The 19,225-nt window shown below is 37.4% G+C and overlaps 2 protein-coding genes and 1 long non-coding RNA gene across 4 annotated transcripts; 2 read left to right on the top strand and 1 right to left on the bottom strand.

The window, feature by feature from the left end:
• Positions 1 to 570: 570 nt before the first annotated feature.
• Positions 571 to 2,837, bottom strand: LOC111485053. The gene is made up of 3 exons (XR_002718614.1): positions 2,698 to 2,837; positions 2,402 to 2,615; positions 571 to 749 (listed from the first exon to the last, which is right to left on the bottom strand). It is a non-coding gene; the product is annotated as an uncharacterized LOC111485053 (long non-coding RNA).
• Positions 1,522 to 4,090, top strand: LOC111485050 (sugar transport protein 7). The gene is made up of 4 exons (XM_023131740.1): positions 1,522 to 1,811; positions 2,281 to 2,600; positions 2,736 to 3,362; positions 3,599 to 4,090. Exons 1-4 carry the CDS (start codon positions 1,667 to 1,669, stop codon positions 4,037 to 4,039), a joined length of 1,533 nt encoding a protein of 510 aa, XP_022987508.1. The 5' UTR covers positions 1,522 to 1,666; the 3' UTR covers positions 4,040 to 4,090.
• Positions 4,091 to 4,467: 377 nt separating this feature from the next.
• Positions 4,468 to 18,963, top strand: LOC111485046 (dicer-like protein 4). Of its 2 annotated transcripts, none has more exons than XM_023131735.1 (25): positions 4,468 to 5,319; positions 5,725 to 5,902; positions 8,853 to 8,963; positions 9,321 to 9,461; positions 9,565 to 9,637; positions 10,574 to 10,638; positions 11,269 to 11,412; positions 11,492 to 11,620; positions 12,077 to 12,218; positions 12,417 to 12,513; positions 12,985 to 13,177; positions 13,438 to 13,598; positions 13,682 to 13,888; positions 13,993 to 14,255; positions 14,331 to 14,602; positions 14,684 to 15,117; positions 15,232 to 15,332; positions 16,078 to 16,280; positions 16,366 to 16,575; positions 16,695 to 17,153; positions 17,233 to 17,505; positions 17,594 to 17,920; positions 18,001 to 18,352; positions 18,420 to 18,534; positions 18,603 to 18,963. In XM_023131735.1, exons 1-25 carry the CDS (start codon positions 5,156 to 5,158, stop codon positions 18,760 to 18,762), a joined length of 4,974 nt encoding a protein of 1,657 aa, XP_022987503.1. In that variant the 5' UTR covers positions 4,468 to 5,155; the 3' UTR covers positions 18,763 to 18,963. The 2 variants fall into 2 exon arrangements, with proteins under 2 accessions (XP_022987503.1, XP_022987502.1); XM_023131734.1 differs by having other exon boundaries at positions 4,469 to 5,319; positions 16,075 to 16,280.
• The last annotated feature ends 262 nt before the right edge of the window (positions 18,964 to 19,225 follow it).

Here is a 19,225-nt window from a genome sequence, read left to right on the forward strand (position 1 = left end):
TAATAAAACCACATTTATGAAGTAGGAGAGGACATAATTATCCATAGCACAAGTTAGCCACTATTCCACTAATTCTTCCTTAGAACTAGCATGTTCTTGCGTCAAGTCAACGGGTATTACTCAACGTTGTTGTCAAGAAAATAATTAAGAAATAATTTGGGAGGAATGATGACATTTTTTTATTGTTTTATTTTTATATTTAATAAGTCGTATATGAAAATTTAAACCTTCGATCTCAAGAAATTGAACATATGTCAATTACTATTGAACTATACTTACGTTGACAAAGGAATGGAATGCAAACTTAATTAGTCAATTTCATCCCATATGTACACGGTAAAAAACCCATAGATAATAATCTAAATTTCATAGATATAAAATCCAAGAAATAAATAAATACAAAGTTAAAAAATTTAAGAATATAATGCAATGATTGAATATAAGGCATAAACATTAGAGCAACGACCAATTTTTTTTTTCTTTTTATCTGCTGGAATTGATAAAGTTCGTATCTTAATTTGGGAGTTGAGATTAAACTATTACTTCAACTAGTTAAAATATAATCCGGTGAGGAGGAGTTTTAAGCAAGTCCATTTCAAGTTTTGATAAAGAATTCAGAATGGAAAGAGATTGTCATGACAGTCACATGCAACAAAGCTTCGGTGAGGCCAACTCAGAAAGACAGGGGGGCTCTTTTCCCATAAACGACCTTTTCTCCATGTATACACATTACAAAGCTTCAACCAGCCCTGCAAAAGGAGAATTGTCATTGAAAGTTTTGCTATATCAGGCAAATAATATCTAAAAAAGGAAATGATATACTATTTATAATTGAAACTTTTAACAATAAAACTTCTCCCAAATGTGTGCTTTGTGTGGTTTCATAGTGAACGATGAACAAATTTAATTTTATTGACATACGGAAAGGTTTAGAAAAATGGTTTTGAAAACTTAACTTTCTAAACCATGAACAGAAACAATTTTGTTTCCAAGAACAATTAAAAGCCACTTTCATTCGAGTAATTTTAGGTAAACAATAAACAAACTTTTTGTAAAAAACGGTTTCAAACAAAGTAGTGAGATAATAAACAGCTCGATCTCCCTCTTGATGCTTGGGGCACTGCCTGTTGAGGGAAAAAGCTACTAAGCTACACAACATACCGATCTATCAACAGAACAGGGGAGATTATTCGGTGTCAGTCAAGTGAAACCTCCATGATCCAAGCAAGAAGATGAGCCAATCAAATCAAAACAAATAAGTCATGATAGGTAATTAATGCAAATTTTGACTACTGAACTTGTAACAAATACAATGCAACTGCCGTACGTATGAAACTCCCATCTTGAAATATCTAAACAATAAAAAAAGAAAGAGAAGAAAAAACAAATTTAGCCTAAGTTTATAATTGCCAAAAAAATTTAAAGGAAAATGATGAATAAGACAGAGACTTAATTTCCCTCGACCAAAATATTTAAAGTTTGGTTTCCCATCCTTTCCTTCCCTATATAGTTGAATATGGGCGGATCTCTTTCTCACCCATCAATAATCTGAAGAAATCCCCGAAGGGTTAGAATAGAAACAGATAAAATAATTGATCACGCGTTGAGGATTGAAGCTTGAACTGAGGAAGCAGAGAAATTTGTTGGGAGGGGAAGGTCTGTGAAGATGGCAGGTGGGTCTTTTGCTCCAGCAGGAGTGGCCAAGGAGAGAGCAGAGCAGTACAAAGGAAGAGTTACGCCTTATGTGGTTATTGCTTGTCTTGTGGCTGCTGTTGGTGGCTCAATTTTTGGTTATGACATTGGAATTTCAGGTACTTCCTGTTTTCTGTATTGAGCTTCATATCCAATCTCTCTTTAATTGTCTCAAGAACAAATTAGGGTCTCCAAGATTATCTTGGCCTGTTCCTTTTTCCTCGTTTCCAAGTATTTTTATATGGGTTGGGGGGGGGGGGGGGGGGGGGGGGGGTCGATGGGGCACGACTATGGAGGAGAAAAGTTGGATGTCAGAAGGAATTTCAAAGCTTACATCTAATTATCCAGCAAAAGACTACAAAAAGTTTTGAGTTTTTAGCAGCACAGTGATTTAGCTAATTTACAGGAAGTTAGCATTGATCAATCAGGGATTAAACAAATCACAAGACTTATCTCAACTTTGAGAGGTGATGGTGCTAAAAAGCCCCATTTATGATTTTTCTCTGCATCAAAATAATATAAAACTCCATAGGGGCTGAATAAGTGAAGTGAGGAACCTTTTGAAATGTTAACTTTATGATCCAACAGGTGGGGTGACATCGATGAATCCCTTCCTTGAAAAATTCTTTCCATCGGTGTACAGAAACAAGATGCGTGCACATGAAAACAATTACTGCAAGTACAATAATCAAGGGCTTGCAGCATTTACCTCATCGCTATATCTTGCTGGATTAGTTTCCTCATTGGTGGCCTCTCCCATCACCCGGAACTATGGGCGCCGTGCAAGCATAGTCTGCGGCGGAATTAGCTTTCTTGTCGGGGCAACTCTAAATGCTGCTGCCGTCAATCTTGAAATGCTCATCCTAGGAAGAATTATGCTTGGTGTAGGCATTGGCTTTGGGAATCAGGTATGGATCCTGCACCTGAAAATTAAGAGAATGGATTACCTTACATGCTTAAACACCTCCATTTTCTAGCTTTGTCTAGAGAGGAATTCATTTTCACCTCATTCCTAATGCATTAATGCTTGTTTGTTCTTAAAGGCAGTTCCACTCTACTTATCAGAGATGGCACCAACACATCTTCGAGGAGGCCTGAACATGATGTTTCAGCTGGCAACTACTCTTGGGATCTTCACGGCAAACATGATCAATTATGGGACACAGAAGCTTAACCCATGGGGATGGAGGCTCTCCCTGGGTTTGGCTGCATTTCCAGCTTTGTTGATGACAGTGGGAGGCTTACTTCTACCTGAGACACCAAACAGTTTAATGGAGAGGGGAGCAAAAGAAAAAGGAAGAAAAATTCTAGAGAAAATTAGAGGAACAAACGATGTGAATGCAGAGTATGAAGACATTCTAGAAGCAAGTGAATTTGCTAATTCCATCAAACATCCTTTTAGAAACATCTTTAGAAGGAGCAACAGACCACAGTTGGTCATGGCATTCTTCATGCCAACATTTCAGATCCTCACAGGCATAAATTCAATTCTATTTTATGCTCCAGTGTTGTTTCAGAGCATGGGGTTTGGTGGAGATGCAGCTCTATACTCCTCAGCCTTGACAGGAGCAGTTCTAGCTTCTTCGACTTTGATTTCGATAGCGACCGTCGACAGATTAGGCCGAAGAGTACTGCTAATTTCAGGAGGAATACAAATGATAATATGCCAGGCAAGATTTCATCACATTTCATTAACATTTGAAACAGCCCTATTCTTTGATCTGAAATGCTGGTGAATTGACATCTTATTATCACATAGTATTTCGTACTCAGTCGAAAACAAAAAAAAAAAAAAAAAAAAAAATGAGACGAATGAGAGATTCTTCACTTACACATCAATAGAAGAGACGGAAGTCCTGAAAACACTCCAAAATTTTAACTACTGACTTTTCATGTGAATAAACAGGTCGTTGTCGCCATTATCCTGGGGGTGAAATTCGGCAACAATGAGGAGCTATCAAAAGGATTCTCGATCTTGGTGGTAATAGTGATTTGTCTATTCGTTGTGGCGTTCGGATGGTCATGGGGGCCACTAGGTTGGACAATACCTAGCGAGATATTCCCTCTAGAAACACGATCGGCAGGACAAAGCATCACAGTAGCAGTGAACCTTCTCTTCACTTTCATAATCGCACAGTCATTTCTTTCCCTCCTCTGCGCTTTGAAGTACGGAATCTTCCTGTTCTTCGCTGGTTGGATCACTGTGATGACGGTGTTCGTTTACGTATTCCTTCCCGAAACGAAAGGAGTTCCCATTGAAGAGATGATCCTGATATGGAGGAAGCACTGGTTCTGGAAGAACGTAATGCCTGCAAATCCAGGCGATGACCAAAGCAATACCATGTAGTTCTCATTCGAATTATTATAAATTAAGACTCGTGTAATATTAAAATTTTAATTAAAAAAAAAAATTAATACAATATTATATTATAATTTTAGGTAGATGGAAGTCTCACGTCTCCAAATTTAGAAAATAATCATCTGTTTATAATCAAAGAATACTATCTCTATTGATATAAGACATTTTGGGAAGCTCAAAGAGAAGCTAGGAGAGTCGTGTTCATCCAAGAATTAATATTTTATTTTATTATTTTATTAAGTTTTTGAACTATTTATATATATATAATTAAAAAATATATGGATTAAAATGAAATTAAAGTTTATGAAATGGGGTTTATTGTGATAGATTTGGGGAGGGACAAAAAAAAAAAAAAAAAAAAAAATTAAATATTGAAATTCCCAATTTATTAATAGGGTTAAAACTGTCTTTTCATGACTGTATAGTCCCCGCCCAGACCCTACAAAATCGGCGGTTCCCGGCGCGCCACGGAGAAAGAAACGGCGACGACCAGAGCATGAACTTACAAGAAACGGCACACAAAGAACCAGAACTATACCGACGACTCAAAGCGACTTTCTTAATTATTAACCAAAAGCAGATTGACTTTTACGACATTTATTTCCACGAAAGAGACACTCGCGAACAAGCAAGCGAGGTTACAGTACCAACGCGAAAGAGCAGTTTCCTGTTCGGAACAGAACAGAGTATCCAAGAATTTCGATGAACAAATTCCACGGTTTGCTTTCGAATCGCGTCTCCTTGTCGATTAAGGCATGTTCGCGTTAGATTCACCTCCATTGATAAGAGGCGCATAATTCCACTCCACGGAGGCGATAGCTTCGTAAGGAAGGCACTTAACTTGCCCATCAAGTTTGGAGTGATTTTATAGACTTTCTGCTTTCTGGGTTTTGCTTTTTAGTCTTCTTATACAACTGGGGTCCCACTCATTGTACGGATATTCGTGTGCCCATCGAAGGACCAAAAAATCATTTGCTTAAAGAAGCACGTAGCGTAGTGTTTTTCATTTTTCCTCCTCATTCTGCTGTGCTCCGCTTATTACAGTATCTGACAAAGTTCATTCAGCTCTGTGATATTTAATTTCTACCTGGAGTTGGGTTTAGGATGCCTGATGGAGAGACCAATTCTACGACTGCCGATAGCGTCAATTTTCAGCCCACTATCTCTGCGTCGGTCGAGAGATTTATGGGTCTGTCTCCGGTGGATGATCAGGGAGAGGGTTCAAGTATAAGAACATCAGGCAAAGATCCAAGGAGAATCGCAAGGAAGTAAGTCGTTTCATGTCCTCTTGTACGGTTATAGAGTTTTAGTGCATTTGTTTGGCTGTGTTCTGAACACGAGAGTTACTGTCGATTTTTCAGTGACAATGTCGTACATAGAATTTAGAATTTTTTTTTAATGTTTACATTTTTTTATTCATAGGAAACGATTATCAACTATCAACTACGTTTCTAATGCTTTCCTAAGTACAAACTGATTGTTAATTTAACGTTCTAAGTGATGAATTTGTTGTATAGTTGAAGTTCATATTTACGTATCTCATTCTTTAACTTCTCATTTTATGTATTTTTTCGAATAATTGCCCAGTGAAACGTTTGTCTGAAGGTCATGATCACTGCTACGAACTGAAAAAGTTGTTGGCACATTATTTTTTCATCGTTCTTTTTATGTAGATATCAATTGGAGCTGTGCAAGAAAGCTTTGGAAGAGAATATCATTGTTTATCTTGGGACAGGCTGTGGGAAGACTCACATTGCTATACTTCTGATATACGAGATGGGCCACTTAATCAGGAGGCCCCAGAAGGGTATCTGTGTTTTTCTGGCTCCTACCGTTGCTTTAGTTCAGCAGGTGTTGAAACTTAAAATTATGCAGAATTTTATTGGTTGTTGTTTATCTATCCATATTTATTGTTCTTTTCTGTGGGAATAAATCGTTACACTTCTATCTTTGCATTGTTGAACCTTTCGTAATGGTAGGGTGAGGCGTTGATCTCTTTTACCTGTTGGCCCCTCTAGTTTTTATTGGTTTGATTTGCACTCTGAATTCTGTGGTTGAAATGGGCTTTGAAGTTGTTTGTGGAAGTTCAACCAATTACATCCATGTGTTACATTGACGCCAATAAATGAGTAAGAAAATTTAATCCATGTGAAAGTTGGCCCTTTGAACCTAAAACACGTAGGGTAAGGTAACTGTCCAGATTGCAACTAAGCAATTCAAAACTAATATAAAAGTTTGTAACTGTAACTGATATGAACCAAACCAAAAGACATCAATCATACAATATACTTCAATGAAAATGTGAAGAAAAGGTTGTCAAAATTATCAAAAGATGTTTTAATTCATGCCACATTGAAGAAGAATGAAGTTTGATTGTTATAAATTTTGGGTGGGTTACAATGGAGAGTAATTTAGAGTTATTGTATTTTAAGACTTTTTATTTACTTTAGGTTACAATTACATCATGGCTAATTATGACCATTAAGTATGAATGTTACAACTCTTGGAATGCCTTTATATAGCTGAACATTCAATAGTTGTAACATTCATACTTAATGGCCATAATTAGCCATGATGTAATTGTAACCTAAAGTAAATAAAAAGTCTTAAAATACAATAACTCTAAATTACTCTCCATTGTAACCCACCCAAAATTTATAACAATCAAACTTCATTCTTCTTTGGCATGAATTGAAACATCTTTTGATAATTTTGACAACCTTTTCTTCACATCTTCATTGAATTATATTGTATGATGATGTCTTTTGGTTCATATCAGTAACGGCCCAAACCCACCGCTAGTAGATATTGTCCTCTTTGAGCTTTTCCTTTCGAGCTTCCTCCAAGGTTTTAAAACATGTCTTCTAAGGAGAGGTTTTCACATCCTTGTAAAGAATGTTTCGTTGTGGGATCTCACAATCCACTTCCCATCAGAGTTTACTGTCCTCGCTGGCACATTGCCCAATGTCTGATTTTGATATCATTTGTTACAGCCCAAAGAGGATAATATCTACTCGCGGTGGGCTTGGATTGTTACAGACATTGTCCTATAATGTTCCAATAAGTGACTGCATCAAATGGATTAGGTTCTAGTTTGCTTCTTTATTAAATATGTGGGTATAAATGAACATCCAAATGAGGAAATGGCTATATTTCTCAATAGGGAGAGAGAAACAAAAGATAGTTTAGCAACTCCTTTGACTTCTCAGAGAGTGAACGCCAGGCAATATTCAATTATAGTTGGTGTGAATGTTTGATTAATCCACCACACCTAAATGGTGTGAAAGTTATCTTATTTATAATCAAATGAATTACAAGGATATGGAAATAGTAATAAATGGAAAAATATCTATGATAATAAAGCAAATATTAGATATTTGCCTTATAATAAAATATCAAATATAATACATATGGTAAACTATAATTTATTACTAAATATCCTTAACACCCCACCGCAAGCTAAGCGTCGGATTTAAACGAACGTGAAGCTTGAATCTGAAAAATTCAAAGAGGTTGAGAAACACTTTTCATGAAGATGCTAACAACACGGTTCTTGGTCATAAAAAATTGCAGAGGGATCGCCGCTCAGCGGCGATGCTGCCTTGGCTTCGGCGAGAATATGTCTAACCCATGAAGAGGGATTGTCGCTTAGCGACGATGCTGCCTTGGCTCTGGTGAGAATATTTCTAACCCCAAGAAGTAGAAGGGGAAACCTAGAGCAAGGGACAAAGACAATGTTGAAGCCTGAAGAGTCGCCACATTGGGCGAAGGAGCCAATTTTGGCGAGAAGGGCAGTCGGAAGAGTCGCCTCATCGGGCGAAGAAGCCAATTTTGGCAGGAAGGGCGGCGGCAACTTGGTTGGCGAATAGGCCAGTGCGGCACCCAGATTCCGAAGGTAAATCTCTGCAAAAGGTTGATAGGTTTAGGTTAGGGTTTATGTGAAGGATGAAGGTTGATTGGGAAGAAAATGAGAGAGACTATATTGGCCAAGGAAAAATCGATTGGGTTGGAAAAGGTGAGGTTGTATGTACAGAGTATGACGAAAGGTGATTTGGAGGTCAATAGGGTGGAGCCGAAGAGTAATCAATCGGCTCCGACTACGGCAGCCATGAAGACTGCCCCTGCGGCGTCAAAACCAGCAGGGGTGGTGGAGAAGAAGATTAGAGAATTCAAAAGCCATTGAAAAGAAAGGATCGGAGTTGTTAAACCGAGAGGGCTCTGATACCATGTGAATGTTTGATTAATCCACCACACCTAAATGGTGTGAAAGTTATCTTATTTATAATCAAATGAATTACAAGGATATGGAAATAGTAATAAATGGAAAAATATCTATGATAATAAAGCAAATATTAGATATTTGCCTTATAATAAAATATCAAATATAATACATATGGTAAACTATAATTTATTACTAAATATCCTTAACAGTTGGATCTACGACAAGTATAGCTAATAAGTTCTAGCTCCTAGATCCTAATACAGGCGATTATTCTTTTACCTTTGTCTTTAGTTATCCACAACAAACAATTCCTTGTTTTTTCATTGTCGATACCTAGAGCTTCCTTTTTTTTCTGTTTGCTGAGAAAAACATATATACTTTGGCTATATCTACAATCATATTGGGACTATATAAACAGTTACTCATGAAGTTACTTTCTGCATAATAATTGCTTCTTAGCGTCAAGAATCTATTTGCTTATATAAATGATTATAGAATTCAATACTTTTATCAATTTCTGCACGAGTGGTTCCAAAGCTCAATGTAAAGGCTTTTTTCTGTTGGTTATCGCATTGGTAGCAAGCAAAAGTTATAGAAGATTCTATAGATTTCAAGGTCAAGGTCTACTGTGGAGGTTCCAAATGCTTGAATAGCCATTATGATTGGGAAAGAGAGATGGAAGAATATGAGGTGACTATCTATTTTAATTGTTCCTCTTAATATATCTACGATAGTTGCATCTTTAGCAAAATGGCCTTCTCTAATCAGCCATATATGCATGGTATTTCTTCTTGAGATTGGAACATTAAAAAAGAATATGGTTAACTTGTTACATTACGGACATTTTAATATCAACCAAAAAAATTCAATTATGTTTTGTTTTAACGTTAATGTCATTGCATTAAAGACAGTGAGAAGAGGCTGAAAATAACTATTTTCAGAGATCATTTACCCCAATAGAATTGGATATTTTTGAATGCATAAGGAAAAAGTTTTCTTTAGCTACTTCTCCATCTCATATACATATTATGGCTTGATCTTATGCAGGTTTTTGTCATGACCCCTGAAATATTACTGCGTAATTTACACCACTGCTATATCAAGATGGAGTTTGTTGAACTTCTAATATTTGATGAATGCCATCATGCCCAAGTCAAAAGTGACCATTCTTATGCAGAAATCATGAGAGTAAGGAATTCTATATGTGTAAAGTATTTGGGTCAGATGGACTTACATCTTTCCTGATGGCCACTTAATTTCTTAATGTAATTTATTTCTACCTCTTATATAGGTGTTTTATAAAGCAAATGAGCATAAAAGACCCCGGATATTTGGCATGACTGCATCTCCAGTTGTAGGAAAAGGTATCTCCTTATATTAACATTTCAGTTTCCATTAGGTTGGGAGCCTATTCTTGGGTTCTATAGGATTATTTTTCCCAAGTAGACATTATCTTATTTTAGTTTTAAAAACCGCAAAGGTTCTTAAATTGGTACCGCTGTGAATACTTGGAATTTTTTTATCATAAAGATGTCCATGCATTACAGTATGTTCTTAGTACAAGTACAGGATTCTTGAGCTACCAGGTTTTAGTTCATAGGATCTGGTGTCAGCAATTTTTGTTTTTTTAGTGCTTCTATTTCATGTCTTATGTATATTATCCAGATTGTTGCAATTTGTAAATGATATTATTTTCTTTTCCTTAGATTCGTTTTCTCTAATTTGAAAAGGGTTTTTGGGCTTTGAGTTGTTTTCGGGTTCAAAACTTAAATGGCCAATATCCTGGTGGGGTGTGAGGTTGTTTTGTTACACTTTAGGCATTCCGGTTTGCTTGGCGTTTGGTCTTGTTCTTTCTGGAATCTACTCGTAATCAAAGTTGAGAAACTTCTTTTTTCTGTAAGAAGTCTTTCTTCTCAAGAGGAAAGGCTATTTTATTTTATAGGAAGTGGGGAGGCTAATTTTGATCCAACCTCAGTTAAGTGGAATTCCTCTATAATTTATCTCTGATGTAAGTTGCCCAGCTTGGTTTGTTGCATTTTAGAAAAAGCCTTTGAAAGGTTAGTTTTTGGGAAGGAGGAGGAGAGAATTACATCTGATTTGGTGGAAAACAGTTTTAAGAATGTTTAGTAGGGGGCCCTTCTTCGTATAGAGAACCTTGCCGATCATTTTGAGCGAGTATGAGCATTATTCCAAACGAACTTTTTGCTTGGGATATTTTCTACTTGATTGCAGATGACATGTCTTGGTTTTGCTTGCGAGTTTGTTGTACTCAGATCTTTCTTCTACTTCTACTAATTCAGGTGCTTGCAATCAGCAAAATTTATCCAAGAGCATCAATAGTCTTGAGAAGTTACTTGATGCAAAGGTGGGTTGTGGAGCAACCTATGTATATTTTAATCAGGAACTCTGGATGGAGTTATTCTCCTTAAAAGTGCTGTTTCATACCAAAAAAGAAAAAAAAAAAATCAGGAACACTGGAGTTGTTATTATTTTGATAAGGAGACAGTAATTTTCATATAGAAAATCGTAAATACTACAGTGTAGTAAATGAATCCGAATAATTACAATGTAAGGTCAGAAAAAATTCCACTTGTGTAAAATAAACGAAGGTTAATCAAGTGGTCATCTTTTTCTTTAAAAAAGAACATTTCCAAGGAATCAAGGATTCATAGATCAAGCACAGTTCTGTGCAGTTCTCGTTTCACGTGTCAAACTTAAAAACTAATCCCATTGGAATAGTAAGTTTCCTCAAAACACCTAAAATTTGAGCAAACATAGATTTGAAATAACAAGTTCCAATCAAACATTTTCCAAAAAATTTCTTATATGATCAGTTTTGGATTTCTCCTGGGCATATGAACTTATATTACCCTGATGCAGTACTACAGTATTAGAACTGTTCATAAAGTCGAGGGAAAAAAAACTATGCTTTGTGTTTAAATTTAGTGGATGGTTGAGCATGATGTAAAAATAGAAATTGACCTTCCTTTCGTAGGTTTATTCAGTTGAAGATAGGGAAGAACTGGAAGCGTTTGTGTCATCACCGCGTTTTAAAATCTATTATTATGGTCCTGTTGCAACTGGGTCGTCTAGCTCATTTATGACTTACTGTTGCCCACTTGAGGACGTGAAATGCCAGGTATTTCGGCAATTAATCTTTGTAACAACTTCGTTATCTACATAGAGTTTCACTTCTTCCTTTTCTTGGGAGAGAGCAGTGTATAGTGGCTCTTGGTCAGATGAAAGGTGAACACGAAGGTCTGCTGGCCACCAAGAAACTGTTGTGCAGGATGCACAAAAATATCATATTTTGTTTGGAAAACCTTGGTGTTTGGGGGGCATTGCAGGTAAAACTTTTCAGCATCTTACTGCCGTACATATATTTCCTGTACTTGATGTTTGTGTTAACTTTTTGTTTGTTTGTTTGTTTTTTTTGGGAGGAGCTTATAGAAAGAGGTTAAAAAGCTCTATCTAATAGAAGTTTTATTTTACTTCTTCGTTTTTGGTGAGATGGGGGTAGCAAATCTACATTGCTTTAGTAGACAACTTACTCAAATTCACATATTTCTTTCCTTTGTCCTTGTTGGGGGGGGGGGGGGGGTGGTTGCGGTGATGGAACGAAAGAGACTAACATGAAGTTTTCTATGGGGTATAAATAAGGTTCATCTTTTGATATCTAACAAAATGATGAGTGATTCTTTATGGAAAATTTCTGTTGATCCTTTTCTGTTCGTTTGACACATAATTTTATCTATCTTCATGTTAGCTTTACTTATTTTATCTTTTCTTATCTGTTTTCTTAGGCCAGTAAAATTCTCCTAAGTGAAGATAACTCTGAGCGAAGTGAATTGATAGAGGCAGCAGAGGGAAACCCAAAATATGACTCCATAAGTGATAGATATCTTAATCAAGCTGCTGAAATTTTCGCATCGGGTTGCAAGATAGGTACTTCAAATTTCTTTTGGAGCAGATTGGATTCTGGTTCCTCTCTGATTTATAGCTATTATTCTCATTCTTTTGATCTTATGCTCCATTCAACAATTCGGTGGACCAGTGCTGTCAACACTAACTGTTATATCACGATATTTGTGCTCCCTTAACTGAGATATTTGCGGCTTCTTTTTTCTTTTTCCCTTTCTGTAGATGCTGGGGTGTCAGATATGTTAAATGTTGATATTTTGAAAGAGCCATGTTTCTCAAAGAAGCTTTTACGGCTTATTGGAATTCTTTCTTCCTTCAGGTTAGAATTGAAATCTTTTACTGTCTACCATTACTTTTATGTTTTATTATTGTCTTTGTGGAAGTGAGAGGAATGCACGACTATGCGAGAATTGTACTCTCCCTTAAAAAAGAGAGAGAGAGATGTAACCCCCTTTTGGAATATATATAAAGACCCAAGTAGGTTGAAGAGAATTGGAGAACAGTCGCTGCTCATTTGCAGAATATATATGTATCGAGGTTGTTACGTTGAATATCGATTATTATGTGTTACAAAGGGATTTTGTTTATGAACAAATTTGTATACTGTAATGTTATTGATAACACAACCTGTAGCTGCGTACGTATATACACAAGTATAAGGAGGTGGCTGGATCTTCCTGGCAGATCTGCACAGCTTATGTCTTTTGCATATCTTTAATTTGTATTTAAGAAAGTGGATTTCTTGGAAAGCTTGCTAAAACATGCTGTTTTCTCTGTTTCGTCATTTCAGGCATCGACCCAACATGAAGTGTATAATTTTTGTGAATAGAATAGTTATAGCTAGGTCCTTGTCGTACATACTTCAGAACCTCAAATTTCTGGCATATTGGAAGTGCGATTTTCTCGTCGGAGTCCACTCAAAGTTGAGGAGCATGTCAAGGAAGACCATGAACCATATTCTTACAAAATTCCGATCAGGGGAGGTACGTTATCACGCACCCAACTAGTTGATTGAAAATTAAATCATCAATTCAGTTGATATAGTATGTCCTTGACTCTCTGATTATGAATGTCCTGAATCTCCTCTACCACCTTAGTACACTAATGACTTTTATGATAAAACTCAACTCTTTGAAGTTAAAAAATAATCATAAACTAATTGAGTATGTAGGAAGCTAATGGTTATTTTGAACTTCAAAGAGTTGAATTTTATGATTAATCCTTGTGGCTAATTGCTTGGCAGCTAAACCTTTTGATTGCAACGAAGGTTGGTGAAGAAGGGCTTGATATTCAGACCTGCTGTCTTGTGATACGATTTGATCTTCCTGAAACAGTGTCTAGCTTTATACAATCAAGAGGTCGAGCACGAATGCCTCAGTCTGAATATGCCTTCCTTGTTGATAGGTCCTGTTCTTATCTTTATTTAAATTACAACCAATTATTTTTTCCTAAGATTCTTCAGTTTATCAAATTCTTCTGTTTCTCAGTGGAAACGAAAAGGATCTAGGGTTGATAGATGAGTTTCATAAAGATGAAAAACGGATGAACAGAGAAATTTCTTCTCGCTCATCCATTGAGACATTTGATGGTCATGAAGAAAGCATCTATAGAGTGGTTTCAACTGGTGCATCTGTCACTTCTGGAAGAAGTATATCTTTACTGCATGAATATTGCTCAAAACTTCCACACGACACGTAAGCGAAGCTTTCTCTAACACATTCAATTACTTTAATTTCATCTAGTGGGCTTAATTTATCTTAATAATATATAATCTTTCATGATATTCTTGTACAAACAGGTACTTCGACCCCAAGCCGAAGTTTTTCTATTGTGATGATTTAGGAGGAACTATATGTCATGCAATTCTGCCCTCCAATGCACCGATCCCCCAAATTGTCAGCAGACCACAGCCTTCTGGGGTTGCTGCTAAAAAGGATGCTTGTCTAAAAGCTGTAGAGGAATTGCATAAACTTGGTGCTCTCAGTGACTATCTCTTGCCCATGAGAGACAATGCTAATGAAGGGGAATTAGAACTTGACTCTGATTCTGACAGCTCCGAAGGTTCACTTGAGTAACTCCCTGATTTTTAATTTTATTTTTATGGGTCTTGGTTGATATTTGTGAGCATGGTTGCAGATGAGACTTCGCGACTGGAGCTTCATGAGATGATATCTCCTGCTGCTTTCAAAGAGTCTTGGACTGGCTTTGGATATGTTATTCTTTACTGTTACCATATTAAATTTACTCCAAATCCTGAAGATAGGATCTACAAAGAATTTGGGTTATTTGTGAAGGCACCACTTCCCCAGGAGGCTGTGAGAATGGACCTTGAGCTTCATCTTGCACATGGAAGATCTGTAAAGGTAAATTTGATGCCATCAAGGGTCGTCGAGCTTTTGGAGAATGAGGTAAATGGTTCATCTACTGACTCTGGATTAAATTGTTCTCTTATAATTTTTAAATTTACCCTATGTACCTACGCTTTTCAGATTACCCAGGCCGAGTGTTTTCAGGAGATGTTTCTTAAGGTCATTTTAGACAGATCAGAATTTGTTCACGACTACATTCCATTGAGGAATAATGTCTCTAGATCTATTTCATCGACATCTTACTTGTTGCTTCCTGTGATTGTCCACGATAATGAGGGATCGGTTTTCATAGATTGGAAAGTTATTAGAAGATGTTTATCCTCCCAAATTTTCCAGAATCATGCATGCTCTATCATCAAAGAAACTGCTTCCTCGGATACCCATTTGATGCTTTATGATGGCCGTAGAAGGTCGAGCGATATCGAGAATAGTTTAGTGTACGTCCCCTACAAGCGTGAATTCTTTTTTGTTACTAACATTGTGAGGAGGAAGAATGGATACAGCCAATACAAGGACTCAGGCTCCTTGAGTCATTTTGAGCATTTAAAGACCAGGTAGGTTTCTATGCAGTACCTTGGTTCTCTCTAATTTACTCTAATATTCCTATATCTTTATTAGTGCTTATTTGTATTACATTTATAAACTTTCTGTATGAATGTTGTGATCAGGTTTGGCATTCATCTTAAATACCCTGAGCAGCCTCTTCTTTGTGCAAAACCCCTATTCAGTTTGCACAACTTGCTACATAATAGAAAGCAGAAAGATTCTGGTAATGTTCTTAGTTCTTTTGCTACTTATACTAGTAATTTTAGATTAAGTTTGCTGGATACAGGTGCTGGAAGAGTCGGATCGAGTTTTCATTTCTGTAATTACTTTGACATCTTTTGTGTGAGATCCCACATTGGTTGGGGAGGAGAACGAAACACTCTTTATAAGGGTATGAAAACTTTTTCCTAGCAGACACGTTTTAAAAACCTTGAGGGGAAGCCCGAAAGGGAAAGTTCAAATAGGACAATATCTGCTAGCGTGGACCTAGGTCGTTACAAATGGTATTAGAGCTAGACACCGGGCGATGTGTCAGCTAGGAGGTTGTTCCCCGAAAGGGGTAGACACGAGGCGGTGTGCCAGCAAGGACACTGGGTCCTAAAGGGGGTGGATTTGGTGGGGGCCCCACATCGATTGTAGAAAGGAAAGAGTGTCAGTGAGGACGTTGGGCCCTGAAGGGGGGTGGATTGTGAGATTCCACGTCGGTTGGGGAGGAGAACGAAACACCCTTTATGAGGGTGTGGAAACCTCTCTCTAGCAGACGCGTTTTAAAAAATCCTGAGGAGAAGCCCAAAGAGGACAATATCTGCTAGCGATGACCTGGGTCGTTTCATTTTGTTTCATTGTTCAGCCAATACTCAATATTAAAGTTTCTTTAATACTTTGCCTATGGTATACGAGTAACTTTGATAGCCATACTTGCTAAATAATGATTTAGAATTTACAAGGTCTATAACTTGATGCAGAAGCACCTTATCTGGAAGAATATTTTATCGATGTCGCTCCCGAGCTTTGTCAATTGAAGATAACTGGATTTTCGAAAGACATCGGGAGCTCTATATCTTTGTTGCCATCAATTATGCATCGTCTAGAAAATTTGCTTGTTGCTATTGAATTGAAGTGTATGCTAGCGGCTGCTTTTCCAGCGGGAGCTGAGGTTACTGCTAACAGAGTGGGTTGCTTTGTCTTGCACATTGAATTTCTGTACACATTTTTGTTCATTTCATGCCTTTAATAGCTATGAGTTTTCTTATTAGATTCTAGAAGCTCTCACCACTGAGAAGTGCCAGGAACGATTTTCCCTGGAAAGGCTTGAAATACTTGGTGACTCTTTCCTTAAATTTGCCGTAGCAAGGTACCTTTTTCTCGCCCACGATAAGTTCGATGAAGGAGAACTTACAAGAAGACGTTCTTATTTGGTGAAAAATATCAATTTGTTCAAGCTAGCAACTAGAAAGAATTTACAGGTATGATATATTCTGAGATTGATCAATAGATGTTGATATCATTTTTGATAGAAGTTGGCATCTGATACCACACATTCAATGGATCATAATATCAGTGCATGTATCATTTCTTGTTTCAGGTATACATACGTGACCAGCCATTTGAACCTAGCCAATTTTATTTACTTGGTCGTCCTTGCCCAAGAATTTGTAATGAGGAAACACGAAACGATATCCATTCTCACGATAATGCAACAAATAATGCAAAATTTAGTGAGACCAAGTGCAGCAAAGGCCATCACTGGTTACAAAAGAAAACGATCAGCGATATGGTCGAAGCTCTGATAGGAGCATTCCTAGTCGACAGTGGCTTCAAAGCTGCAATTGCATTTCTCAAATGGATCGGCATAAAAGTAGAATTCGAAGCTTCGCAGGTTACCAATGCTCTCGTGGCAAGCAAGGCTTACGTCCTATTTGCAGATACTATAAACATTTCTGCACTTCAAAGTTCATTAGGCCATAAATTTCTCCATAAAGGTCTGTTGCTGCAGGCGCTCGTACATCCGACTTACCACAAGCACGGAGGAGGTTGTTACCAGGTATGAACTTTCTCTTTTTTCACCTCAAATTTGTACTTAACATTGCCATTTTGTTGATCTTTGCTATGGGTTTGAACAGAGATTAGAGTTTCTTGGGGATGCCGTCCTGGATTACTTGATCATGTCGTATCTATATTCAGTATATCCTAAACTGAAGCCGGGCCTATTGACGGATTTGAGATCAGTGTTTGTGAGGAACGAAGCTTTTGCCAACGTTGCGGTTGATCGATTCTTCTACAAGTTTCTGCTTTGTGATTCTGCTAGCCTTGAAAGTGATATAAAAAGTTATGTAGACTTTATCAAAGCACCTCCTTCGGAAAGAGATTCGCTCGAGCAGCCGAGATGTCCAAAGGTATTAGATATACAATTCAACGACAACATTATGTGGACTACTTTCGTTTGTTCCCTCATTTGAACGCTGCATCTTACATTGCTTGCAGCCTTTGGGAGACTTGGTGGAATCTAGTGTTGGGGCCGTTCTTGTTGATACAGGGTTTGATATGAACTATGTCTGGAAGATAATGTTATCATTTCTGGATCCTATCATGAGCTCTTCAGGCTTCCAGCTTAGTCCTATTCGCGACATAATCGAAGTTTGTCAAAATTGTGGCTGGAAACTTCAGTTTAATCCATCGAAAATGGAAAAATATTATTCGGTTGAAGCAGAGGTGAAAGGGGACGACTTTCATGCCACGGCTTCTGCTGTCAACCGTCGAAAGAAAGACGCCGAGAAAATCGCTGCCAACGCTATACTCAGGAAGTTGAAGGTGGATATGAGTTTAAATATACATGCCTTTCTATCACATGAATCTATGGTTTTAGCAATTTTCTAAACCTTCTGCTGCAGGCCCAAGGATTCATACCTGAGGTCAATTCATTAGAGAAGATTTTAAAGTCGAGCGAGAAGATGAAACCTAAATTGATTGGTTATGATGAAACACCCTCGGTCACGATGGATCGAATCGACGATGGCTTAGAATTTTCTGGTGCAGACTTAGATCCTCTTGTGCACCGTGAAGTTGGGAATTCTCGTCCATTTCGTATTACACGGATGAGTGAAACGCTGGCTTCTTCATCTGGAGCTGCAGGAGAACAGTTGAAGCCTAGCATCCCCCTTGAAGGTCATGATAGTTCAACAGACTTGCTGTCATCGTCATCGTCATCGTCGTCGTCGTCGTCGTCATCATCGTCATCGTCAGGTAGGCATCGTGGCAGCTACTATTCTTATGGGTTGAATTATTTTGTAATGCACGGTGGTCTTTTTAGGTCGGTCGGGGAAAACTACGGCAAGATCTCGTCTGTATGAAGTTTGTGCCATAAACCATTGGAATCACCCTTCATTTAACTGCATGAATGAGGAAGGACCAAGCCATTTAAAGATGTAAGTCCTTACAATCTGGGAATATTCTTAAAAGCAGGAAGTCTGAATATGGTCCAATCTTTTTGCAGGTTCACATACAAGGTTGTGTTGGAGATAGAAGAAGCCCCCGATACGATTTTCGAGTTCTTCGGAGCACCACATTTGACGAAGAAGGCGGCAGCGGAGCATGCAGCAGAAGCAGCTCTTTGGTACTTGAAGAAGGAAAGGTACTTGGGTGACACAGATTGATGGAGTGAAAGGCATTCCCTGTGGATAGCTAATGTGCAACTGTAGTAGCATACAACATATGAATAGAGCCATAAAGATTGTACAGAAAAGTTGTCTATTTTATCAACTCCGGGTGGGGACTCTCTAATTTATCCATTTATTCTGCGACATACTTTCGACTTTTAAAATAGTAACGGATGATATTCAGATAGGTTACTACAACCTTTTGTTTTAGGTTTGGAATAAACATTTTTAATTATTGTTTTAGGCAGATACTTATGAAGAAAAGGTTATTTCTGTAATTATACTAACGAGTAACCTAATAAATAGTATTGTGTGGATTAAAAAAATAAAAAAAAAATATTATAAAATTATAAAAGAAACTGATATTGGGCTGTAAAATAAAATAAAATAAAATAAAATAAAATAAAAATAATAAATTTGGGGGAAAAAAAGGAAAAAAATGGGTGTGTACATAAAAGGT

This window comes from Cucurbita maxima, unplaced genomic scaffold, assembly GCF_002738345.1.
Source record: "Cucurbita maxima cultivar Rimu unplaced genomic scaffold, Cmax_1.0 Cma_Scf00010, whole genome shotgun sequence".
NCBI classification, from domain to species: domain Eukaryota; kingdom Viridiplantae; phylum Streptophyta; class Magnoliopsida; order Cucurbitales; family Cucurbitaceae; genus Cucurbita; species Cucurbita maxima.